Source organism: Carassius gibelio, chromosome A7, assembly GCF_023724105.1.
Source record: "Carassius gibelio isolate Cgi1373 ecotype wild population from Czech Republic chromosome A7, carGib1.2-hapl.c, whole genome shotgun sequence".
In the NCBI taxonomy this organism is placed as follows: Eukaryota; Metazoa; Chordata; class Actinopteri; order Cypriniformes; family Cyprinidae; genus Carassius; species Carassius gibelio.
The window spans coordinates 20,582,754-20,610,661 of record NC_068377.1 but is presented as its reverse complement, the minus strand read 5'-3'; the positions used below and the strand labels follow the sequence as shown (position 1 = coordinate 20,610,661).

General features: G+C 35.8%; 1 protein-coding gene across 1 annotated transcript in view; it reads left to right on the top strand.

Moving 5' to 3' along the window:
* The window catches only part of LOC128016773 (receptor-type tyrosine-protein phosphatase N2-like), a 175,584-nt gene that overhangs the window by 22,272 nt on the left and 125,404 nt on the right, over positions 1-27,908 (top strand). The window contains exons 3-11 of the mRNA XM_052601554.1: positions 2,002-2,115; positions 12,394-12,511; positions 12,931-13,039; positions 14,665-15,067; positions 17,358-17,591; positions 17,734-17,768; positions 17,860-18,278; positions 20,387-20,473; positions 23,585-23,664. Coding sequence (XP_052457514.1) covers positions 2,002-2,115; positions 12,394-12,511; positions 12,931-13,039; positions 14,665-15,067; positions 17,358-17,591; positions 17,734-17,768; positions 17,860-18,278; positions 20,387-20,473; positions 23,585-23,664 — 1,599 coding nt within the window. The remainder of the gene's footprint in view (positions 1-2,001; positions 2,116-12,393; positions 12,512-12,930; positions 13,040-14,664; positions 15,068-17,357; positions 17,592-17,733; positions 17,769-17,859; positions 18,279-20,386; positions 20,474-23,584; positions 23,665-27,908) is intronic.

Here is a 27,908-nt window from a genome sequence, read left to right as displayed (position 1 = left end):
CTACTGTTAGAAGTTTAAGTTTTATGTTAATTTTAAATTTCAAACTTGAATTTAATTTTAAATTTAAATTTGAAATATTTATTGTCATTTTCAGTAACATACTAAACTGTTTTTTCAAATATAATTGATTTGCATGTGTGTAATGTTAGAATTTCACATGCTTGAAACCTTTTGTAAGCTGAGAAGGTTTCTCTGTGTCAGAGGCAGTTTGAGAGATCCAGACCTCCTCTAAACAGGTCAAATGTTGTGAAATGTCAGTCTATATTCTCCATTTGCACTTCATCTCTGATCTATCAGAAGACATAATGGCCATAAAACTGAACGTGGAGCAGTCCAGGATTTTCTTGACGTCGGACCTACCAGAGCTCTCAGAGCTGTTATTAAGCTTATCGTAGTCAGTATAAAGAGCATTTTGCAAATGAGTGACAAAGTGCAGGGTTCTAGAGGCATATCATTTACCACCAAGTGGGAAGCAAATGTATCATGTTTGATAATTCAGCCTGCCTGATAGATTTTATATTACCACTCACTCTATTTCCCTGAGGCTGTGTTTTATGGTTGTACAGTGTAGAGCTGGAGCAATCGTGGGATAGAGGAAAGCGCAGCCGAGTCTATATTTGAGCGCAATGACTGTAATTAGAGTGTGATTATTCCCGGAGACGACTGGAAAAAAGGCAGTCAACAGTGAGGGAGGTTGCTATGGAAACCGCCACGGAGGCAGTGAAAAGGGTCTGTTCGCCGGTGGTTATGTCATGTGTCTGGTGCGCATGTGAAAAGTTCGGACGAGGCAGCTTTCAAGTCAAAAGGAGGTAGAGTAGAATGTTTAGTCTGTGTACTCTGAAGATGCTATTAAAGCTTTCGTTGTCTCATATTAAATGTGTATTCGGTAACACTTTAGTAAAGGTAACACCTATTAGTTGCTTATAAGCATGCACATTACTAGAATATTAGCCATGTATTAATGATAATTAATCAAATATTAATGCCTTATTCTACTTCCCTAATCTTAATACCCAATACCTAAACCTAACAACTGTTAATAATCAGCAAATTAAGAATATATTGAGAGAAATGTCATAGTTAATAGTTAACAAGTGTTACCTATTCTAAAGTGTTACCGTGAGCCAGTTTGGAACTTACAATGACAGAATTATTTATGATGAAACAATAATGCTAACTATATTGACCGTTTATGCCTTATCGTACAACATTAGTCGGACAGATCCCATCACGTCGTGGTGCAGATGAGCAGCACAGATGAAAACTGCTCTTACAAGGTGAAGGAAACACTGGTGGTCATTAGTATTCGTCGTGAGGACCGCTGCTATACCCTGCATCCTCCCTGTTCGCCCAGATAGCCATTGAATTATGAAGCCAATCTGAGGCATGGTTTGGGTTGCCTAGCGACGGACTTCTGCGTGGCACTGGGTCCCTGGTGATGGGGAGATAATCAAGGGGCCAGATAATGTGCGTGTGTCTCTATATATGTGCGTTTCCTGATGGCTTGTGTGCTTATCTTAAAAAATGTCAAAAAGAAAGAAAGAAAATACCCCGAACCCCTGTGGCTATTATGACCCCAAGCAGAAACCTAAGCTTCACAAAATAAATTGATGGCCAGTGGACACAAACATGGGTGGTCAGGCTTTCTGTTATAATGATCACTATCTTGATCTAGAGGAACAACACTGCATTAAAAAAAATACAAAATGTTTTTAAAGTTTCTTGATAATTTAAAGATCAGGAAGCTGTTTACATAATATAAAATATCATTTGCCTCAATAAATCGTATATTGTGATCCTTACAGAATCATTGGCTAATGTCTTGTATAACTTTTTTGTTAATTGTATGATTTTTGATATGTACTTTGTTCTTGCTATGAAGATGGCCTTGCTGATGACAGTGTAAAAAACAAAAAAAAAACACCGAATAAAATGTATTTATTTTTTATATTGATCATACAGTATGTGTTTGTAAAAGCTGACTGTATGTTTATTTTGCAGATGGGGTTTTTGGCCAGTGTCAGAGTTATCCAGGTTCAGTTCCCTACACTTCTGAGGTGTCTCCAGCAGCGGTGCAGCGTTTGAGGAGCGTTCTTCAGAAGCTGGCCCACAGAGGTATCACATCTCTTTGTGTGCTTGTTTATCATGTTCACGTATCACATTAAATTGTTTTCTTTTTCTCCAAAGTATAAGATACGTTTCACTGTGAAATGATTGTTTATGTGTTCACAAGTCCATTGTCTGTTTTTCTAATTACACATCTCTTTGTTTACCAACTTCCCTGACTGTTAATCATTCAGCTCTCATCAGCTGTCAGATGCTTTAGCTCTCAGTCTGTTACCTTTTATCTTTTTTTTTTTTTAGATCTGACATTAGCTTGTTGTCTTGTCATCTCACTTCACCTGCTTATTTACTGCCACTCATTTACCTGTCAGTGTTACTGTAACTCTTTTGCCATTTTACCCACATATGTAGCAAAGTCTGCCTATTAGCTGTCTTAATTCTCCTCTCAATATTTACAAAAACCATTCAAAAGTTTGAAGGCAGTAAGATTTAATTGTTTTTCTTAAAAGAAATTCATTTATTCTGAAAGGATACATTAATTTGATAGAAAGTGAGAATACAGACTGTTACACTGTGACAGAAGGTTTCTATTCCAAATAACCTCTGTTCTGAACATTCTGTTCATCAAATATTCTAGGGAAAAAAAATTAATCACGGTTTTAACAAAAGTATTAAGCAGTTAGAGTCAGATGTTTTGAACACTGATAATAATGTGAATTAGCAAACCAGCATAATAGAGTGATTTCTGAAGGATCATGTGACACTGAATATTCCGCTTTGCATCACAGGAATACATAACATTTTGAAATATATTCAAATAGAAAAAAAAAAAAAAACTTGAATTGTAGAAATATTACACAATCATACTGATATTGCTATATTTCGATCTAATTAGAATTAAAAAATCTTAACAACCCCAAACTTTCACTGGTTGTTTTTACCATGATTGCTTGTACACCTTGTTGACATGATTAAATGCTGGCCAGATTTCTTTGAAACCGAAGATTAGTGAGTAACAGACTAAAACATCATCAAAACTTCACTGACAGCAGTTTCTGGTTTGTCAATGTTCTTAGCTAGTAAGTTTTATCTTTGGCAGAACTGTGTCACAATCAGTTCCAGAGCTCGTCATCTCAAGTCAAAGCTGACACACAACCAAACGTGCGCTCATCTTTCGTGGCACGATGCTGTCTGTCACATGGACAGATGAAAGAGAGTAGGATGAAAGGATGAGACTGAGCACTCATCCACTGCTCAGGGGCTTGGAATTGGACATCTAAGGGCTTTCATGACAGAAAGGTTCTCGATGAGACACCGTGTTAGCATTGCTGGACTGATAGAGGAAATCTTCTGCAGAGATGTGAGTCTTAATGTGTTGAAGCTGAACATATTGTTTGAACATGCCTGGTCTGGAGGTCTGACTTGAGATACTTGCACTTGTACAACAAACTCCGGGCACTGTCTGTCATCAATGTGCTGCAGTTTTGCTAGAATGCATTTTCATCAAAAACTTAAAGCCAGTTGACATGAAAAGCTAATAAGCAACACTGAAGTGATTTTGATACAAGGCATGTATGTGTGTATGTTTGTGTGTGTTCACACTGTTTAAATGATTGCAAGCTATTTCATCTAAGCTTTTTCAAACTATACATGCAATATGCAAACTATACTACTAATCCTATAACAGCATTTTTCAGTCAGTCATCTGTATTATGAAATCAGAACATGTAGATTCAATTCAGATGGTACATACATTGGTTTTAACAAACTAAATATTCAATCAAATATTGAGTCAAATTCATTTAGCTGTAATAATGCAATTTACAAAACATTTTATAGGAAAACTATCTGTTTTAATAGAACTGAAGGGATAAGTCACCCCAAAATAAAAATACAAAATAAAAAAATCATCAAATAACATTATGACAAGGTGAAATAAGACCCCTAGAACTCTATTATAACAGCTATGGTTATGAAGGTAAGTATAAAAGGGATGGTTGATTCTCTCATTGATTACTCATCCTCATGTTTTACAAACCCTTTTGACTCACTTTCTTCTGATGAACACAAAAGTAGATATTTTGAAGAACATTTAGGTCCAAACCTACATTTGACCCCACTGAAATTTATTGTATGAACAAAAAACATTTCTCCTAATATCTACTTTTAAATACCTCAAAAGAGAGTAAGCGGAACATGTTTTTAACAACATGAGGGTCGATAAATAACAGAATTTTAATTTTGGGGTGAACTATCCCTTTCAGACCTTCCTTCACAGCAATAGCTGTTATAAGACAGTTTTAAGGGTCATATTTAACCTCTCTTTGTCACTTTGTTAGTTTTTTCTGACACCAATCAGAACACAGGACTTATTGTTGTCAGTTTCCAGCATAGCCATTTGGGGGCAGCATGCTCCATCTGTCTCTCTCGGGTGAAGGATCTGAGGCTATAATAGGCTGCAGAGGCTTGCTCCCAGCTTGATCTTTTCAAACAGTCATAAATGAGAGTTGAAAAGCGTGGAAGGCACACAACCATCTTTGGGTAAATTACCAACATGGTAATGAATATTAGAGAGCCAGAGAGATGGCCGACTTACTCCAATTATCCATGCTAAATAAAGAGAGAGAGATCAGGAAGATGAGAGGCTGTGTTCAGCTTCCTCTCTCTATAATTTTTTTTTTCTTTTTGGATGCAGATGGTGTCTGAAACCTCGGCTTTTGATTGACATGCTGTGTTGCAGTGTTTTTATTTTAATTTCAGAGCACTTTTGCAAGGGAAATCTCAGGCGTCTTTAGATGTTCCCTTGTGTGTGTTTGTGTGCAGACAGATGACAAATTTGTGAACCATTAAATTTTATCTTATCTTGTTTTCTTGTCCATTTGCCCTGTATTTGTGTATTTTTATGTGTGTCTGTGAAACATTTTTATACACGGTTAGGTTTTTTTCGGTTAGGTTCGAGATTTCATCACATCTGCCTCGCAACCATCACATTGCACCTTTTGTAAGCATTACAGAACTCTTTAGCAGACCAACATCCTTCCACATACCTCCTCACAGGAGAAGGGGAGATAGGAAGATAGATGTAGAGAACATCAATGCCATCGACTCACAATTCTCTTTATCACGCGTTTAGAGTAGCTGTAGAAATCACGCAATTTGTGAAGCCAGCACCACACACTGCACAATGTCATTAGATCGATGCCATTGACCGGACGGCAAGAATGTTCTCTCTTTGTCATAGGGGTCCATCACGACAACTGATAGCCCTCCCTGCTGTGAGCTACCCCATATTTCATGCCATTGTCTTTAGATGTTCTTCAGATTTCCCAGCGCCTGGATTTAAACAGCCTGCTCTTAATACATCGTGCCATTCCTTTGATCTTCAGCCATGGTCAGTGTGTCTTTAGATAATGGGAAGTTACATATGTCTCCTGGAGTAGAAAGCTATTAATGAATAGAGAGGGACAGCTAGGAGGTGATAGAGAGACAGTTTGGGTAAGGAGCAGCTGGAAGGGAGAGTGAAAAAGAGGGGGAATTAAGTTGAATTTAATGGGTTGGTCTTAAGTGAGGTCACACATAATGGACTGCTGAAATACCCCAGAACTGATTCTCTGAAATCATATAAAATTACTCAGCTGTATGTCATGCATAATTTTTCTCATGCTGTTCAGATGCTCCAAGCTAGTTATGCTATACCTGGTCTTACATTTACTGCTTCTGAATAAAAAAACACACACACAAAAAAAAAATGAACCAGGACAGTGTGCACTGCCATTCGAATGTTTAGGTATAAGTAAGCGGTAAGAGTTTTTTTTTTTTTTTTTTTTTGCTTTTAAAGAAATTAATACTTTTAGTAGGGACATTAACTTGATCAAAAGTGAGAGTAAATACATTTATAATGTTAGAAACTATTTATATTTCAAAGAAATGTTTCTTTGAACTTCCTATTCATCAAAGAATCCTGAATCTATCAGTTTCCACAAAAATATTACATTTATTAAGTTTATAAAGCAGCAAATCAGCATAGAGTGATTTCTGAAGGATCATGCAACACTGAAGATTGGAGTAATGACTGCTGAAATTTCAGTTGTCATAACAGGATTAAATTACATTTATATATATATATATATATATATATATATATATATATATAACAGACAACATTGTGTCTAAAATATAACACAATACTAAGTTCTTATTTATCGAACTGTTGTATAAATCAATTTCATATTTGCACTTGTACTATTCGAGACAAAACAGCACTCGTGTGATATTGCACTTGTTGCTAGTGTGATATTGCTTAACTATATCATATGATATAAATATGAGACAAATCTCATAAAGGGACATTTTCTCCCCAATCTCTTGAATTTTAGGGGTATGGAACTGCATCCTATAGACTATATCACCCAGCGAGATTTTGCCCTTCTTCATATTCAACAACTGTGGTGTGTTCATCTTGAAGTGGCTTTCTGCACACGGTTCAGTGTTTGACATCAAAGTACCACGAGTGCTACAGTATAGAGAGTCGACAGCTCTGTATGCGTTCCAAATTGCAGTACATTGATGCTGCTTCAGAAATGAAAATTGAAGTATGTGGGCCGGGAAGGGGTGGGTGTGCTGATTGTGTAATTTTTTTTATTATATTATTTTTTTTCCATAACTAATTAATTAGATTAACGTGTTAAATCGACAGCCCTAATGTAAAGTTATGTTATTAAGGAAAACTAAAATTATGCTCATGAAGTCAATAAATTTCACATTACTGGTCTTTAACAGTCCATAACAATCCATTTTGCAGCTTGTCTGAGGTAGACTTGGGCTATTATTTTTTTAACAAAGGATGTATTGTGTTCCATCTACACTATTTTTTTAATTGTAAATATGAAGACAGACATCTTTGGCTATTTAGTGTTAGTCACACATCTTACACCACGGGCGTTACATTTGTAAGATTCAGTGCCAATTCAATAGTTTGAAAAACGTGTCTCAAGATCCTTGTGTTCTGTTCAACACTAAATAATATAGTACATATTCTTAATTACAGATACTCCATCTCAAAATATATGTTTTTTCCTCATACAGTTTTATGCGACAATACATCCAGTACTTTCAACAATCCGTGACTCTTTATTTTCCAGAATAGTTGCAAATATACAGATTTGTTTATTTATCAGTGGACCTGATTTCTGAGTAACGTAGGTTCTGGCAGGGGGTTCAGGTAAAACAACACAAGGTGTATGAAGAGACACTTGTGCTGTGAGACGTGTATAGATGTGTAACATGGCCCTCCAGGCTTACTTGTGACCTTTAACCTTACCGTCATCCAAGTAGAAACTCCATGTTCAGATAGAAGTTCAGCGAAGCAAACTGATTCACCTTGACGTGTGCATTAGAGCTTCTTTCTCTCATGGCCCACGAGAGGTGAGACACAGGGGAACAAGAGTGAGAAAGGCAGATAGAAAGAGAGCAGGGGACATTGGCTGCAATAGTGCACTACATTTTTGACGTACACCTCTTAGCCTCTGCTAAAGCCATCCATGACTCCTTTGTGATTGTATGTGTGCAAGTGAGATGTTCGAACAGCTCCTCATTTGCTTTACAACAGACTCTTGAAATTTCTTTCCACAGCTTGTTAGACGCTGTGCTGAACTGTAGGTCCATAACAAATACAGTTACTGTATATGGAGCTCAGTATTTTAACATCATTTATTTCACATACAGACTTTAACTTTACAGCTTGAACTGAAAGTGGAAGACATGACTATGAATAATGAACTGGCACATTTTGCACAACTATGCTAACTAGCACGTAGGACGAAAACATTGTTATTAAACTTGCAAGTGGCATAACAAATAAACTGAAAACACAAATAAACAGGAGAACACAAATGCATAAGAAAACAGTACAATTCAACAGCAACAGTTAGGCAACAAATTAGATTTCAGCAGCCACAATGTATGCTGGGAAAATGTTATGCTCTGCCAAGCAATCTTGGGAGAGCTACAAATGTATTTATATGTGTTGTGTTGTTTGATAGTTTGAGAGAAGCACTGTATTTGACAGATCAGGCTGTGAAAAACACATTTGATTGGTACCTGTTCGCCTGTGTGTAAGCCCTCCAACATGCTAAATAATGAGTCCTACAATTTGCTGATATTTCTCCCTGGCACACTCAGAGTTAACTGTCAGAAGGTCTGGTAAAACCAGCATTGCAAACAGGGGCCATTATTCCAAATAACAAATTGTTGGTACTGTAATTAGTGCAATCAGTAATTTAAAGCAGCAGAAGCATATGTGTACTTGTATATTCTATATGTTGCATATCTTGTATATGTTTTTTTTATTGTCTGTTTACATTTTGCAAAACATTTGTATTAATAAAACCATCTGTATTAATTTGTTGATTTACAATTACTTGAATTTAGTTTTGGGGAATTTTATGTGTTTATTTTTTTAATTCTTCAAAAGTGCTTTTCAGTACAGTAAATATCAGCAGTTTCTACAGAGCTCTCATGGTTCTCTTTTCCACAGAGGGCTTGAGAATATCTAATTATCTTTCTGCATCTTTTGCTCTGCAGAGTTCACATAATTTTGCGTGGGGTTCACTCAAGACAGTCACCAAGTATTAATCTGTCCAGAAGCTCTCTTCTCGAGAAATTTCTAAACAGATGCTTGTCTACACATTGCTGCAGAGTTTTCTGTTTTTGCTATTTTCTGGCCAATGAAGATGGCTTTTATAGTAGATTGGCATTCTAGCAGACATTATACCAACAAAGCACTATTTAACTTAAATTAATAAGATAGTAAAATAATAATTTTTGCCCATCAGACCCCCTTCTTGAATGAGGCATGTACTTTTTCCTGTAAAAATAAAAGCAGCCTCGCTGAGCAGAAGAGACTTCTTTTAAAACATTAGAAAATATTACAGATCCCGCTATGTGTGAATGTTACAATAAATTTATTAACAGAGCTTTCGTAATTATTATCAATATTATTGTTTTTTTATTTTAAATAGCAGTAATATTATAGATTTTATAGTATACGATTTATAGATTTATAAATGAATCTCATTACGAATACATCATACGTCTAGCATTGTATCATGTCTTGTAAAAAAAAAATCATAAAAATGTAACTGAGCAAAAGAGGAGGAAGTCTGTTTCAGCACAGATTTCCCTCACACTTTTGAACTACGAACCCTGGTTGACAAGCAGATCCGCCATGAGTTTGTGCAGCGCTGTCAGAATACATAATAAGTGCGTGTATTAGAAAACATACTGTTCTGCAGTTTATTTACTAATTGTTTAGTATTATACCATTTCGCGATTTCAGTCATCAGAAACCAGCAACAATCACCTATTCCTCTTCTCATCGAAGTGCTTGTAATGATTTTTGCATCTTTCTCGGAAAGTTTGAAATGCTTCCACACTGCTGATGTGTCTGTTGCATTATAAAGAATGCACATCTCTCACTCTTTGCTGGTTGCTCTTTGATCGTGTCATGTCATTGTTCGGTACAATTTATTAGGCCCCTTGCTTTTTCGGTTGCCGAACATTCCCGTGCATGCCTAATAATTATATAGGGAATATTAGATCTCAGATCCTTGATTGTCGATATAAGAAGGTAGCCTAATAAAAATTCAGGGCTTAACAGAAACCAGATATTCAAATTTGGCAAACACTGCAAATATCTCTAAATTAATTATCATTCTGCAATTGTTAAAGGCTTTTATGGAAGGTTACTTTCTTTTTCTTTTTCTTTTTTTTTTGGAAAGGGAGCAAAATCATGTAGTAACAGGGTTTTGTGTAAAAATGTTTTTGTTAATTAAAATTAGTTATTTAAAAAATAATGAATTTCAATCAAATAGATTGTCAGTGCCACCATTTAATGCATTTAAAATGAGTTACTTTGGTAAATTAGTTTTAGGTTAGAGAATCGACTTGGGCTTACAACAACTATATGTATATATATATATATATATATATATATATATATATATATATATATATATATATATATATATATATATATATTTGTGCAAATATTAAATATTATCAGGGTGTATCGTATTTGTGGTATGTGCCAATTGAGTTGAAATAATTAGTGCATGAAGATACCATATAATCCAGCAAAAGCGCACCTGCCCCAGTTGCCTAATTTATGCTATTGTACCTTCACAATAAATTAGGCAATTTGTGATGAACAGAATTAAAATCAATGTTTGTCAGCTTCACTAATTGGAAGATGGTTCTACATTAACTTGTGCTCCAATTTGCATATTGACCCACACAACCAAAAGCCAGTCACAACAAAGAATGTAAGGCATGTCTGCTGCTGAAAAGGGATTTAAATATTTGAAGATCATGGCATTCTTAGAAAAAAAAAAGCAATTGATGTCTGGAAGAAACCCCAACCACCATCACCCCTACACAAGTTTTGATAGCAGCGACATCAATGACCAGTCTGCTAATTAGTAATAGCACATTATATCAGGCTCCATCTAAGACCTAATGAGGTGGACCTTTCCTGAGATAAAAGGGTGTAGCACTCTGGGTGACAGGACAGTAACACCATTCTAATATGTGTGTTTCCTTAGAGGGTAAATGCTGATGGTAACATAGGAAGTTGTGGCATAATGGCCTAACGGAGAGAGAGTCAGACTCATAACCCAAAGGTTGTGGGTTCGAGTCTTGTACCGGCAAGGATTGTGGGTGGCAGGAGTGAATGTACAGTGACTGAGGAGCCTTTGAGCAACTGCTCTGGGTGCCACAGCAAAAAAAAAGGCTGCCCACTGCTCTGGGTGTGTGTTCACAGTGTGTGTGTTCACTGCTGTGTGTGTGCCCTTAGGATGGGATAAATGCAGAACATTAATTCTGAATATGGGTCACCATACTTGGCCACATGTCATGTCACTTTCATGTAACACAAATGCTCAGCTATCCTCATGCTTGCTATTTCTCTTACATTGTTCACTGAATTTTTATGCAGTTTTTTTTCTTTAGTCGGTTTTGTTTTTTGCTGAATATATCCATTAAGTTTATTCAGAATGTCATGTTCATTCATTTTAGTCAGTTTTTAAATGGCGTCTAATTTTAGCAGACATCAATTTTAGTTGATGAAATTGTGCAAAATTAAACCATTTAATAAGTAGTCTCTTTATGCTTTAGTTACTGAGTGTGTTATGGATTAAGTGTATTCATAATGTGACCTGCACATTCTGACTGGCACTGAACCTCTTGTCATATTTTTGTCAGCTGTTTATTAAAATCAACTTGTCATGATATTCATTTTTATCTCATTGAATGAAAAACCTTCATTAGCAAACACTTTGTTGATCATTTAATTGAAAAAATATCTATCTTCAAAATTATTTTTTATATATTTTGTGTTACATTATTAGCACGCATCCTCGGATCCCTCAAAAAGGCACAGCATCTGTAATGTAACATTTTCTCTCCTTCATCCAACATATTATTCGGTGATGGATAGAATACATTGTGATGATAATATTAAGCTGAGCCGAGGTCCCACTATAAGCCCACAATCTGTCTTCTGCCTTTTTTTAGCGATATATGTAAATAAGAGATTTACATTGTCTGCCCCTTTTCTCAACCCCACCCATCATGTTTCCAAGAAAACAGATTAGCAGGACTGAGTGTCGGACGCTGGTGGAAGGCTAATGAGGTCACATCTATAGGGGTTTAAGGAGATGCTCTTCAAATCTTTATTCGTTCTCCTGCATCTGTGGCTTGTTAATGACATTCCTCCCATTCATCCGTTCAGTCACTGCATACCTGTGTCCCTTAGTGCGGTGAACAATCTCAAGTATGTCTGATTCGGTGACATTTGCATGAAAGCTGGATGAACGTGTCTTCAGAATGCACAAGATAGGATTTGATGCGTCAATTTGGCATTTTTCTATTTATGTTTTTCCTCCCTGGAATTTAGAGGGTGTTGTTATGGATTCCGACCTGAGATTTGTTATTTTTTTGACATTCTTTAAAGCGTGGCAATTTTTTAAATGGTAAATTCAGGTGAATGAATGATTGTATAGGTGAGGTACTTAAACAAATGCAAGAAAACATATGGGCTAATTAACATGAATACTTTGAATATCAGCAGCAAGATGTTTAAATGCTTGTGGTAAAAAAGTGCATCGGTGTGCTTTATCCATGATGGTGACTTAACATAGTTTCTCTTGTCTGGTCTTTGTAATGTATTTTGAAATGTCAGCAATTCAAGGTGTAAGCGGGGTTTCTTTGAATATAATCCGGTTAGTTTATGTATATGCCACTTTATGGTCCTCTATGTTCATTTTATTATAGGATATACTTGGCAGGATGACACAACTCAGGAGGTAATCTCCAAAGAGCTCTCACAACTACCCAAGGTTCCTCTTGAAGGATTTACAAACACCTTTTCTCGTTTCAATGGCAATTCCAGGTGAGCCCCTTAAATCCTCTGTTGCGTTTAGCATCCATGATAATAATGAGATTATGAAAACTTTTGTTATAGTAGCTGTTGTTGTTGCAATGTTTTATTAATTCAAGTTTAGTATTTTTATGTAACAGCAGTTGATGAGACAACAAGTTCATTCGTTAACATTAGTTTATGCACCTGGTGTCTTCAAAGAATTTTGCACCATTTCTTTAACATTAATTTAAAAATATACAATATTTATATACCATACAATTTTTTCACATTAATAGTGCTTGCATCTAATGTTGACAAATTGAACCATTTAGTAAAGTAATAATCTGATAAAGACATGTTTGTGTTCTAGACACTTTTTTATCTTCTAAAATCGGTTTATCTGTTTTAAAACATGGAATTGTATTATAAACATTCCCAAATGGGCACAGGAAGCTGAAAGAAGTGAGCAGGACACTGGAGAGGTACCTTCAAGGTTTCCTGCCTTCTGATGTTGCCACCTTCAAACAGAGTCCTCAAGGGCAGCAAGCGCTTTGGAAGGTGAATCTCCAACTATTTATATACATTTTTTCACGTTTGCTCACATACTACTTGAAGTATTTTGATGCATAGTTGCTATATGACAGTTGTCTTAAAAAGTGTCCTTAAAATCTTCAGCTTTGGCCTGTAAACAACTGGGCAGAACTACCACATATACATGGATACATTGTAGATGTGTATGAAATATAGTAGTTACTAAATGCATTATTTTAATGCACTGCTAACAAGTGCACTGTACATGCTGTGGAAAGTTAAGTTTGGCAAAAAATCGCCATGTATTGCTACTTGCTCAGCATTTCATTAGACAACTGTCAGATAAGCACATAGCTACTGGGGACATGCAGAAAGACTCAACCTGCTTGGGACCCACAAACCAACACCAAACAACTGTTCTTGAAGTTAACAATTGTGAAAGTTGAAAAGTTCACTGCACTATTGAACATTGTGTCCTGCAGTGCTTTTAGAGCCAGCCGTGTGTATGTGCTGGGCTGTTCATCGAAGCCCACCCTGCTGTTCTAAAGTCAGTTTGGCCCTCTACTTTGCAATGGTGGGAAGACTATAATTGTTTAATATAATCTCTCATATGGAGCAGAGCAAAAAGAGGGATGCTGATATAATGTGAAAATAAAACGAAAACTCTTTTAACAATATAATGTTTTTTTTTTTCAGTCTTTGATAAAAAATGTTTCTACAACAATTTTATCGAATTGGTACCATATGTATCATTTCCATCCAATGAGTCAAAGAGAACAAAATTGTTACTTCCTGATAAACTGACACTATAAATCACTAAGAAAAGTAGGAGAATATAATAACTGGTCATGTAAGACATTTCTGGGAGGCAATTATACAGAAATACTTTGATGACAGACTTTGTTCAGTGACTTCAGAATGACCATAACATTTCAGATGCTGTGGAATGGATCGGTCCACTGGTTAGTCAGTTAGTCGTAATTCCATCAAAATGTGCATTAAAATGGGATACATGGCTTAAAGAGGAATGATGTGTGCAAAATCAGTCCCTGTAGAAATCAAATACTTTTATGTTTGTGGACGAAATAGCTCAACACGAGAGCTAATGCGAACGGAACATGTGAAATAAAACACCATCATGTTTGAAAGAAGAGTGGCTCGATTAAATGGTGAAAATAGGGGATGATGAGCACAGAACATTAACAAAACTCTGAGGCATTTACAGTTACACACAGGTGTAGTAGAATGCACATTCTACTACATGGGTATGTTTTAGATAAGTGTAACTGAATTCACATGTTCATGTTTTTTGAAAATATATTATATTATATTATATTATATTATATTATATTATATTATATTATATTATATTATATTATATTATATTATATTATATTATATTATATTATATTATATTATTATAAAGAATTGAACTGTTCTGTGTAACATTTATAAATAAATAAATAATGCAGCAAAAAAAAAAAAAAAAAACAGGTAACCTAAAATGTGCATCATTTATTTACATAAAATTCGAGGGAATAATAACTATATGTATATTATAGGTTTGGTAAGAGGAATGTTTCTGTTTTGCATGCCAAGTTCCTTGTTTATTTATTGATTTGTTTACATATTTATTTATTCTTCAACCATAGTACAAGGGAGATGGGCCCCGTAATCATAAAGGTGTAATTCAGCTCAAAGAGAAGACTCCCTTGCCCCACATCTTCTTCCTACAAGGCCAACCTGATCTCCCAGCCATTATGGACCAGCCTCCCCCAGGTCAATCATACTTCACTGGTTTTGAGCAGGATCGTTCTGGAGTCCCTCTTGCTGAGCTTCAGCAATATCAAGCTGGGCCCATGAGAGCACAAGATCCTGGTAAAGGTCAAACACAGGGAAAGGTGCATTACCTCAGCCTCCAGCACACTTCTGATACCAAAATAGAAAAACTGCCAGGAGCTTCCAAGCAACCTCCAAAGCCCCAAATCGAAAAATTGTTTTTCAAATCTTCAACAAGCATCCCTGCTTACAAGGAGGCCCTCAGTTCAGTAGATGGTGAGCTAATAATTCTACTATATAAATTTCTATATATAAACATTGTATGGGTCAAAATTATCCTTTTTTCTTTTATGCCAAAAATCATTAGGATATTAAGTAAAGATCATGTTCTGTGAAGATATTTTGTACATTTTCCATAAATATATCAAAACATAATTTTGGATGATTTGTAATATGTATGGCTAAGAATTATTTTACAAACACACACACACACACACACGCACACACACACACACACACACACACACACGCACACACATAGACACACACACACACACACACACACATAGCTCTGGAAAGAGACCTCAGCAAAATTATCTGTTTCACTGGTTTTACTATTTGCAGGTACTGTATGTTTTTAAGTAAAACGACCATTGACTGTTTTATTCCATAAAATACTGACAACATTTCTCCCAAATTCCAAAATGGACATAATTTAGAGCATTTGTTTGCAGAAAATGACAACTGGTCAAAATAACAAAAATGAGGCTTTTTCAGTCCTCAATAATGAAAATAAATAATGTTTTCAGACCTCAAGTAATGAAAGAAAAGAAGTTAATATTCATTTTTAAACAACACAATATTAGTGTTTTATCTTAGGAAGTGTTTAGTATTTGGTGGAATAACCCTGATTTTCGATCACAGCTTTCATGCATCTTGGCATGCTTTCCACCAGTGTTTCACATTGCTGTTGGGTGACTTTATGCCACTCATGCAGAACTTCAAGCAGCTTGGCTTTGTTTGATGGCTTGTGACCATCAATCTTTCTCTTGATCACGTTCCAGATGTTTTCAATGGGAGTCATGTCATTGTTCCTGGGCTCAGTGTTAGAGGATTGTGTTAGCAGCACAAAAAGTCATGGGTTCAATTCACAGGGAACACATACTGGTAAAAAAATAAAAATAAATATATAACATATAGCCTGAATGCATTGTAAGTTGCTTTGGATAAAGTAACTTTGTATGTGGCTTGATTCATGCGACCTTCATAAAGACGAATGTGACAGATTCTAGCCTTGCTGAAGCACCCCCAGGTCACCCATCTTTCACCAAATTTCACAGTGGGTGTGAGACACTGTGGCTTGTAGGCCTCTCCAATTCTCTGTACAACCATTAGATGAACAGATGTTGTGCAAAACTGTAAATTAGACTCATCAGTGAATGTCCAATTGGTCTGGCTGACCCTGGCACTTCTTTGCTTCTCATTGATGAAGAGCTTTCTTCTAGCTTTGCCAACTTCAGCCTTGCTTTTAGGAACCTGTTTCAAACTGTCCTTGCCATGCACTTCACCCCACCTGTGATTTGTCATTCTTTTTGTATGTCACTTAATGCTATCATACGGTTGTTAAGTGACATTCAAATAAGTTGGCGGTCAGAGCAGAGAGTGGTTTTCATGTCTGTAGCTTTGTTTTCCCCAATGTCTGCAGCTTGACCTTGTTCTTAAGAATTGCTGTTGTTTTTTTTTTTTTTTTCTTAAACAATGGAAGCAAACTGACGCTCTTTTCAACTCTTTTGGCATGGTCAATCATTATTATTTGATTCCAGTTACTTGTGAGTTACTACTAGCACTGTTTTTGCCATCCAGCTGATCCTATTAAAAGAGGATATTCATGACCACAACAGTGCTTTTTATACTTTTCATCAATAATTAAGATTTGGTTGAGGTGATCACCTACTCGGTACTTCATTAAGCAGAATGAGGTATGCCTGTGTTGGAATTCAGCAGACACTGGAGAGTAATGGTTGCCATACAGTTAGAGATGCTGATTTAAGAAAAGATTGGAGTGATCTTTTTGAGTGGAATTTTTCATGTTGTATATTTACATAAATATTTTTATATGCATTAAAAAAAGATGCCAGGAAAAACAAATAAAGAATTAAATTCCCATATTATGTTTAGTCAAACTCATTTAATGCATTGTAGTATTTGCATTCTAATTATCCATGTTCAGGATCAGTCTAAAGTGAATGAGGAAACATTAATATCATTGAGATAATTTGTACACCCCAAAAACACACACAAAAATACCTTTATTAAGAAAGAAACTAAGGGTAGAGATGAGAAACACAGTCTGGCTCCAAATACCTATGTGAGATGAATTAAACATAATGTGCTGAGCAATTATCCCTTTTATTGGACTGCACACAAACACTGACAGTTCCATGAGGAGTTTGCTCTTATACTTATTATTAATCAAACAGGGGGTCATACAAATTTGAGCAGTTTGGTTCTTGTACACTTGCAATATACTTAACCAGATTCTATTCTTTCCTCTGTTTTCTCTCAGAGAAGTTCATTGATGGAGTGGTTAACCAGCTCGGACGTCAGAGCGTCAGTGTGGATACTTTGACCCCAAAGGACCTGGACAAGCTCTCCAAAGTCATCACCCAGGCCCTGCAGGTGGTGGATGGAGTGGAAGGGGTCAAAGGTAGAGAAGCCACACAGGATGAAGTGGAGACAAAGAGAGAGCCCAGTCAAGGGTTACATCAGATGGAGAAAGCAGATGACATCACACATGAAGGTAGTAACCCCTTAACAAAGATACATATTTGATAAGTTCCTGGTTACACATGCTTTACAATCCCAGTTATAGGCCTTAAGTAGAACAATTTGTGATCAATCAAGAACCACAATCTTTACCATAAATTAAATTCTGTTTACAGAAGCAGAAGACACTGCCCTTAAATCTGATGATGAGGTAATATATGGAAATACACAGGGCCATGTGACTCGTGATATATCTTTGTGATAAAGTCAATAGAATTCCCAGGTTAATTTTCTATTTCCAGGGCAAAGGTTTTATCAGCCAGCTGCTGGAGTTCCTGGATCGTAACGCTGGCCCTGGATCTGTGCATCCTTCCCAAGCAGAAGAGCCTTTTCTGGGGTACGTCGACCAGCCAAATGCCGGAAGCCCATTGAGGGCTAGTTTGGAGAATGTCCAGAGCCGGACAACACAAACAGATCTGGACCTGGTGAGGAAGAAAATGGAACCGGACACTTTGGAGACAGAGCCACTGGTGGACGCTGAGGTAGAACAGTGGATGCATGGGTCTCCGGAGGCAAAACCAGAGGTTCAACCAGGAAAAGAGCCACAAAACAATTCCACGGTGAAAGAGGAGGTGGAAAAGAAGGGTGTGAAAGTGGAAGTGAATGTTGCAACGTATTCAAGTCCACATGATGGAGACTTTGGCTACATTATTACTGAAGAGTAAGTATATATTGCATAGAAACACTTACATAGACTGTCATGATGAGGAACAAGATGTTTGCACTCATGAAGGGCACATGGATCTATAGTATGCTTCTGAAAGAAGTCTCTTATGCTCACCAAGGCTGCATTTATTTGATTAAAATTTATAGTAAAAAAAGTAATATTTGGTAATATATTATTATATAACCTGTGTGTAACTGTTTTTAATTTGATCATATTTTAAAATGCATTTTATTCCTGCGATGGTAAAGCCGAATATCCAGAAGTCATTACTGCAGTCTTCAGTGTCACATGATCCTTCAGAAATCATTCTAATGTGCTGATTTTGCACTCAAGAAACATTTCTTATCACTGTTGAAAACCAGTTTGCTGCTTAATTTTGTGTAAACTGTGATACACTATTTTCAAGATTCATTGCTTTATGTACAGTATAAAAGATTTAATTTGAAATTTAAATATTTTGTAAGATCATAAATGTCTTTGTCACTTTTGTCAATTTAATGCAGCTTTGCTCAATAAAAGTATTATAATTTCTTACATATGAGGGAACATTTTTAATCACAGGATCAGTGTATGTTTTATATAAATTGCAGATGCATTTATCTAAAAATGGTAATAAGGAGTCATCTGTGGTTTACATGGTTACTATGATTTCTATGCATAATTGAGTTTTTATCTGCCTCAGTCATATTTTCTTTTTTCATTCAGCGTCCATGCTCAGTTTATATTACTGCATTCCATATTGCAATTTATTTGCTTTCCCTCAGTCATCCTCTGTGTGTATTAGTGTTAGTGTGTAGATGATTGTGTGTGTTGTGTACATTTCTCAAAGCGAAAGATAATGGCATCCGCAGCCACGGCATCTTCAATAACTTGATTTATCTCACAGAGGTTCACTTACTGCAGTCCCATTTAACTTGGAGTACCTGAAAACACATATTCTCAAAAAGGAGATGTGTGTAAGGAAAGTGTGTAAGTGTGTATTGGAAGGCAGTGGTAGGCGTGAAAAAACATCAGGAAAACAACTGCACTCTAGCATCTTCTAATTCTCACTTGCTTTCTCATGTGTGTGAATATGCTTCCATTTGGAGGCATATCATTCTTCAGGCTTGTGTGCAAGTTGCTTTGTGTGTTTGCACGTGCTCTGATATGTGAGTGAATGTGTGTGTTTTAACTAATCATAAAGACATCGCACTTCACAGTGATTCCATTTACACCTTATTGTTTGCCTCATTGCTGGAAAATACAGGTGATTTACACAGGCACACAAGCCACCTGTGTCCTATTCCCTATGCGTTTTTATCCACTCGCTGCTCTCTGTATACCTCCTGTGAGCTGTGTTCAATACTGTTTCTGTTATGACATTCATCTAGCAGCACCCATCTGCATACATTTGAAATGTTCTTATATTGTTGTCCGACCTCATTTTTTAACAATTATATGTTAAGTGCTGATGCTGAAAGGCATATTTTAAATATTAATTGTTATATTTTGCAGATTTGATCATGTTCATCCTAGAGGAATTGTGTTAATTTCTGCAGTCTCAAGGTTGAGAACCTTTGTTGTAGCCCTAAATATTAAAAATATGATGTGTAACTACGCTAGACATAATTCATACCTTATATCGAGCGGGAAAAATGCACTACAGTAATGAAATGAAATAATTAGATTTTAGGTTTTTGCCTGACAGACAATACAACGGGTGGAAAAAAAAACATTTTTTAGACTTAAGTAATGGAGAGATGAGCCATATAAGAGATTTATCAACCATCTACACTGTCAGAAAACAGAAGCTTTCACTGGGGATTTGAAAGAGTACTGAAACGTACCATTTATGTACTAAACTGTACACTTTAGATACAAATGTTCAAATACAAATTCAAATAAACCTTCTGAAAGGTTATTACCCCAGTGACTGATTTTGTTGGTTTTTTTTTTTTTTTCCTGAAAGTTTAGCTACTGCATGACTTCACTATAAAAAAATGTAAACCCATAGCAACACCCTGGCAACCACCAACAACACCGCAGCTTTGTAGCACCATATTTTCTTGTGAAAATGTACAGATCTAGCTAATTGTTCTTTGTTTATTTTTGCCAATACCTAGTTCGCTGTCCACTGACCAGGGGCTGAGCCTCATGGAGCTGTTAGCTGAGAGAGTCAGCCTTCATGTAACAGATTTTCTACAGCTCTCGTAAGTGCATACACACACACACACACACACACACACATATACATACATACTTGTTGAAGACAGTCTCATGCTGGTCGACTCTAATGGCACTAATGGAACACTCACCCTGTGGTTTTGTTTAGTTTCTCATTTTGCAGTATAGTTTGGGCTAAGTACTTATATTCAAGTGACAGCGCAGTGATTATGAGTGTGTTCTGAATTCTGTGTATATAAGTTTAAGCTTTATATAAATGGTTCAGAGAGAGAAAGAATGCATCTCAGTGTGTGTAGGAGTGTATTACTCTGACCTGCCTGCAGTGGTAAACTCAAGTTCAATTACAGCACATTTTCTGATGATAACCAATGTTCTACAAGTGCACAGATTAAAGGCAGCTTTTTGCTTAATTGTTTGGAATTAAACAAATGCTTTCAGGCACTCTTGTATTTCACTGGGAAAAACTTGCTGTGGTTACATTTCACTCACATTTAATAAATGAAGCTTTATATACAAGGGTAAAGAAAATACAAATATTAATATAATTACTAAATTTTGCACTCTCTCTCTCTCATCCACACAGCTTTATTTGACTTCTATTATTTAATATACAAATACACATTCTCACCCTATCTGAAAACACACATACACACACACAATTTACTTTATTTCTATATTGTTTTTATAAATGAGGATGTTTTTTTTTTAAATGGGTTTGAATTAAATGGCTAAACACACACACACACACGCACCCACAAACACACACACGTGCACACACACACACACACACACACACAAACATTTTATAGATTTTAATTACACTACAATTAAAAGCATTTTTTTACCCAAAACAAATTAAAACACTTATTCAGCAAGGATGCATTACATTTATTAATAGTTACAGTAAATTCATTTATAATGTTACAGAAACTTCCTATTCATCAAGGAATCCTAAAATAAACAGAAAAACAATTTCTAAGAAATGTTTCTACAGCACCATAATATAATGATTTCTGACAGATCATGTGACACTGAAGAATGGAGTGATGGAGTCATTTTAAATAGAAGTAATATTTTACAGTATTATTTAATATTTAATATTATTTCCTCTGTATTGGTAGTGCGAGAATAAATATAAGATATTGCTAAAAATATGCTTTACAGGCCTCACTGAAAAACAAAAAAGTATAATGTGTGTACTGTGGCTGAGCGCTGTTCAAGGTGAGCTGTGTTACCTGCTAATGTATCTTTTATCATCTAATGCATTTCATCTTTTCTGAGAAATAATGGAAAGGTGTACTAGATGATGCACACTCTTATATAAAACATTATGTCATAATGTCTGCATTTTTTGGACTGATATAATGGCTAGAAAAGTAGACTACACAATGCAAAAGTAAGCTTCTGCTCATTTGATCATATAATGTAAGCAATCAAAGATCACGAAAATTCAGCACACCCTTGTGCAAACATTTGTACACTCAAATGTGGTGTGCCATATTTGCGCTTCACACTGTGTTGCGGTTGCATAAAGAGTTAGAGTAGCACCTCTCTGAACTCCAGACATGACGTAAGGTTTGTACTGTGTGCAGTCAGTAGGGGGCACAGAAACACACACACACGCACACACACACACACACACACACACACACACACACACACACACACACACACACAGTTGTGTATTTACAATCAGACAGACTTGTTCTCTTATACACATTGAGACATTAACACATTCATTTACACTAATTCTACCTCTCTTCCGTTCTTGCACTCATTTATTTATTTTTTTACAACCCACACATACACATGCAGTCTACCTGTCATCTCCATCCCACACTCTCCCCCATGGTGCAAAAGGAGCTGAACAGAAGTGGTATCGTTGCGTTATGTCTGTCCTCCCTCTACGTACAGGATGTTGGTGGCATTTTACTGAAAACTTATCAGCACTGATGATGTTATAAACGGGAGTATGGGCCATTGTGTTTATTTCGCTTTAAAAGCCACTGTTTTCTTCCAGAAATGTCCAGAAGCCAAAACAGAGGTGTGTGCTCAGGTATAGAGAGGAAAGCAAAAGATGGGTGGAAATCGGTTTAGGAAAAGTAAATATAAGTGGAGTTATAATGTGTGAATTTTTAGGGGAATTATGTTTTTGTAAATGTTAAAAAGCAGCATGTATGAGGGCATTGGTAGCAAAATAATAATAATAATCATCATCATCATCACATTATACAGACCTAACTATAAATTATACAAAGTTTATTATAAATAAAATTAAAATTGAAATACAACAGAACTGTACATTACATAATAGACCTAAAATTCTTAGCAATTTGTTTTCAAAACAATACATCTTCTAGATTACTGTTTTAGTAGATTACGGATTATCCTGCTCTGGATATTATTTTTAAAACTTGAAAACAAGTATGTTGAGCTATGACTTACAATAATTTTAAATATAAGTATAAAATGAGACATGAGAGTCTAGAAGCTCTATTATTTTCCAGCAGATATCTGGGAGGCTGTGTGTGTTAATTCTGAGGATGAGAGCTTACCTTTGACTTGCTCTTGCCACCTGCTGACGTGTGAATGGGATTTTGTTCTGGTGACAGATTCATTCCTCCAGTCTTCCACCTCACTTTCTCTTTCTCTTTTATGCCCCCCCCCCCCCCTCTTCTCTTTTTCTATCCCATTTTTCTCTCTATTTGTGACCCTCATTTCACCCTGGTCCGCAGGGGGGGTAGCTTCAGAGCTGCATTCCAGATAAATGCATCTGAATGCCTCAGAATCAGGAACTGATACTGAATTGGATTTATTTCATGGAGGAATAACTTGTCAATTTATGTCAAAAGCAGAGAAGAAAGCTAACGGCACAGACCTTTCATAAGAAAATTAACCAAATCTAAATCTCTAGTGATCTGCTGTGGTATTGCGGTACTGCAGTTGACTGCATCTGCAACAGTGTATTTTCTAAATGATAAAAGAGTATGTTCATGACTCACAGCTGCAAAAGTTTCGTTCATCAAACTCACTGCATACTGGCATTCTTTAAACTTTCTTTTCTCTTCCTGTTTTCTCCTTATTGTCTCATTCTCGGTGTCTCTTCCTCCCCTATTTTTCTTCTCTGTGTCTCTCAGGGTTCTGGGTCCAGCAGTTACCTTTCAAGTGCGCCCCAATGCTCGAAACATCAGCACGGCCCAGCTAGCCAGAGTGGCAGGTACACACAAACTCACGTGCACACACACACACACACACACACACACACACCACTCGTTCCGCTACTGCATTCTAGTTACTATTCTGATCATCTCCTGACACATTGGGGAAGAATCCTCTCATAGAGCCATGACCTTGATTGCAGCATTAGTTATTTTCAAGGTTTAATCCCTCTTTTTACACACAGTTCAAACACGTATGTGCACACACATGGAAAAGCAAGAAAGCAAACCAAACTGTACTGTTTTAGTTTCAGTACCTGTTTCCTTTGTCTTCTGTTTTGCACCAGTATTTTCTTTTTAGATGGGCTCTGCATACTATTGATATTTTTTATAAAACTTTTCTTGTTGGTTGTTAAAGTAGTCATACATCTTTGGTTCATGGTATATAATTGTTTTGGTAAACTCTGGTAAATTTACTCCATAGATTAAAAAAAATATATATTTAAAGAAAAACATACACTACTGTTCAAATTTTTGGGGCCAGTAAGTATATATATATATATATATATATATATATATATATATATATATATATATATATATATATATATATATATATATATATATATATTCTAAAATCAGTTTTAAACTAAATTAATACTTTTATTGAGTAAAAATATATCCGTTTCCACAAAAAATATTATACTGTTTTCAACATTGATAATAATAAGAAGTTTTCTTGAGCAGCAAATCAGCATATAAGAATGATTCATGAATGATCATGTGACACTGAAGATAATGACTTCAAAGTAATAAATTCTATTTGAAAAATGTAAACATTCATACTGTTTTACTGTATTTTTTTCTGTATAATACATGCAACCTTGTTGAACATAAGAGACATCTTTAAAAAATAAGGGTAAATGGTAAAAGGCTTTTGAACGTTAGTTTATGTTAATTAAATACAAATGTCTGTGACTGACATCATAATCTGTTAGTCTGACTGTTTGTAAGGACTATAAAGCCTTTGTACTTTGACTTTAAACTTCAAGATAAGGATTTTTCAAACCAGTATGGTAAGTTTTTCTTGTAACATCTATGCTATGTTAAAATGTACATTTATTACTTATTCTGTAGGAATTTATTTTCATTTTATTCAGTTTTAATTTAAATGAACTGAATTTGAATTGCAGTTGTGCATCCTGATTGCTACCTAACATTTACATTAAATTGGAATAGCACAACACAGGCCAATAAAACATGGTACTGACCATGCCAGTTGATTATGACTTTGCTATATATGGAATTTTAAAAGTCTTTCGCAGTATTGTTTGAAAATTAAACACTGCAGTCAGGGACTGATCACATTTAATTCATAAACTGGAACAGAATAGTCTGTAGTCCTGCTTTCCCTTTTCAGTCACTGTTTTAACATTTAACACTCAGGATTTCATATTTGATCTTTAATGCACAAAAGAAAGGGCAGAGAATGAAAGGGGGAAAAAAGAATCTGACATTATAAGGTCTGTATTTCTTTGATCCATCATAATTACTTCTAGGGAAAACATATTCATGTGAATTTGTCCCATGCCTATCTGTAATTCTTGACAGATAAGATTAATGGGTATGTGCTGAAATGCTGTCACAGTTTGACTTAGTCATTATGAACTTTTTGTTTATTTTTATTTTGTTATATCTCGTGCTAAAAAAAATCACTATCGCTCTTTGAAATAATGACAAACAGCCAGTACATGAGGTGCGTTTATTGACATTTTTTATTTTTATTTATTTAATTGTCAGTGTTTTGACCTCGGTAGTAAATGCACTTATTTCAGTTCTACGAATAATGCATGAGTGTATTTGTGGTGTGATGTTAAAGTCTCTGGACATGTCGTCCTTCTCGACCCAGTTCTGCTTAACATTGTGCGAGCAAACGTGTTTGTGCATGTTAAAGCTTGTGCATTAAAGCCTTGCCGTCTATGGAAATGCGCCCCAGTTTTGTCCAATTGCTGTAGTTTGTATTTCGACTTTTATTTGTGTACGTGTGTCTACGTGAGTGTGTACATCTCCAGTCTCTCCTCCCTTTGAGAGTCTCTTGTAGCATGTTGAGAGAGTTAATGGCTGAGCTCATCAGGCTCGTCAGACCCAAATGTCAGACAAAATGTTAAGTCAACATGATCAGCCGCTCTCACACGGCAGATAAATTATGAAAACCCTGGTGCCTGAATACCAATTTATTACTTTATTTAAACAGAGAATCTCTCCTCATGCTTTATTACTGCCGTATACACACCGCTGATCGCACCTTATCATTTATTCCAGTTTTTGTGCCTTTGACATCACCTGAGGTATTTAAGCAACTTCAAAGTATTTTTGTTCAGTGGAAATATGGAAGAGTGTTGAGGATTATGTTTAGGCTGTAACATGATAATATGTGTTTATATGTCCATAATCTAAATCTTTCCAGGAGCAGTGCATTTACGTTTAAAACAACGAAACCTGACTTGCTTATTTAACTTATCAAATGCTTACTGCAGAATTCAAATGGCATTAGAACATTTTGTTATACAGTAGCTTGAATAAATTAATTTTGTGCCTTGTTAAATATTCTCTAAAAACCTTAATATATGTGTCATAATTGGCCACCAGCTTAGCAGTCCACTTTTTAGACACGCTGAAAGGCATTAGTCTTTTGTGCATGTAAGGAGTTGTTTTGTAGCTCCACTAAAACCACCTGTACTGTTGACCTAGCCACATTAGAGGACATTAGATTAGCATATTAGGCAGGATACTTCCTTTGCACATATAAACCACCTCTATTCAGACACACAAGATAAACAAGGGTTTCATGGGTGTCTTATCTAGTATTCTATGTTTCTGCCACAAGCATCAGTCTATGACAGTAGCTCCCATGTGTTTTGTCTGTGTTGTTGTTGTATATCATACAAATGTGTCAAATTACATTTAATTCCTGTATTTCCCATTGGGGGTAAATAAAGTGTTTCTTTCTAAATGTAATAATGTAAGAAGAAGGAAAAATAAACAACTGAAATACCACAGCAGAGGATTTTTAGTTAATTGTTAGTTAATCATCAGGCATTTTTTCATACATTATTAATATACCAGAATGCACATAACAAGTAAATCATTTATAAGTTTAGTTGCAAATGATTCATTTAAGTCTATGCCATATCAAAGACATATAAGTCAGTCAGTCATTTATCCTAAAGGTTGGCCATCCTCAAAATCCCTTGTCCAGATAAAAAAAAATATTGCAAATGTGAATGCCTTTATTGCTGCATTAAGCGATACTTAACATTTTGTCAGGAAAAAATCTTGCTGGATAACATACAATTATAAACAGTATATGCACACAGGATCATATTTTATACTTAAAAATTCAGAATATATATAATGAATATAGACATGGCGTATCAATTATTAATATCCTCTTATTACTTTGATGCAAAGTCGTTTTGAAGTGTACTGTATGTCAGAGCAGTGTAACCATGGCTTCACAACCATGCAACCATTAATTTTCTTCACACAGAATGAGATCATCACTTCCTGCCAAGCTATTTCCAGTGGAGGAGCAGCAGTATAGATGGGTCGACTTGTATCATGTAGGGTCTATGTATATATGGGCTGGGATTTGGTATTCTGATGCAAAGCTGTGCTCAAGTCATTCAAGCTGCTAGCAACACAGAAACTAAATGAAGGGCTTTATGGGGGGTCTGGGGTACATTCATTAGGATTGAGGAATTTGTGTTGTACCCTATTCATCTGGAAAGAAAGCTTTGGAGAAAAGACTGGATATGGTAATCCCTGCTTGGTCTCAAAACAAAAGATGAACCCCCCTGCTTTGTCTGTGTGTATGTGTGTGTGTTGTGTGTCCTTCACAATCATTTATCGGGCCATTGATTCATCCATAGTGTTGATGAAATGGCACCATAAACTGCACAGTGTAATCTTACAATGTGTCATCTTTCTCTTCATCTCTCAGTCGCTTTCTCTTTTCTTTCTTTTATCTAACAAGCTTTTTTTCATCCTATCTGTCTGTCACATTTCATTTCTGCTTGTCTCCCACTTCTGCTTCTCCTCACCTTTTGCAGTCCCCAAGTTAATTTATGTGGCTTATTTTGTCTTGATACTTTGTCGTGTGTTTTTGTGTGTGCGTTTGCTCTGTCCTCTTTACTATTTAGTGTTAAAGCCCCCCGACCTTTCCTCTTGAGCATGTTATTAAATCTCATCTAAACATCAACATTTATAAGATTTATTACAGGTGGACAGAGGTTAAATGACC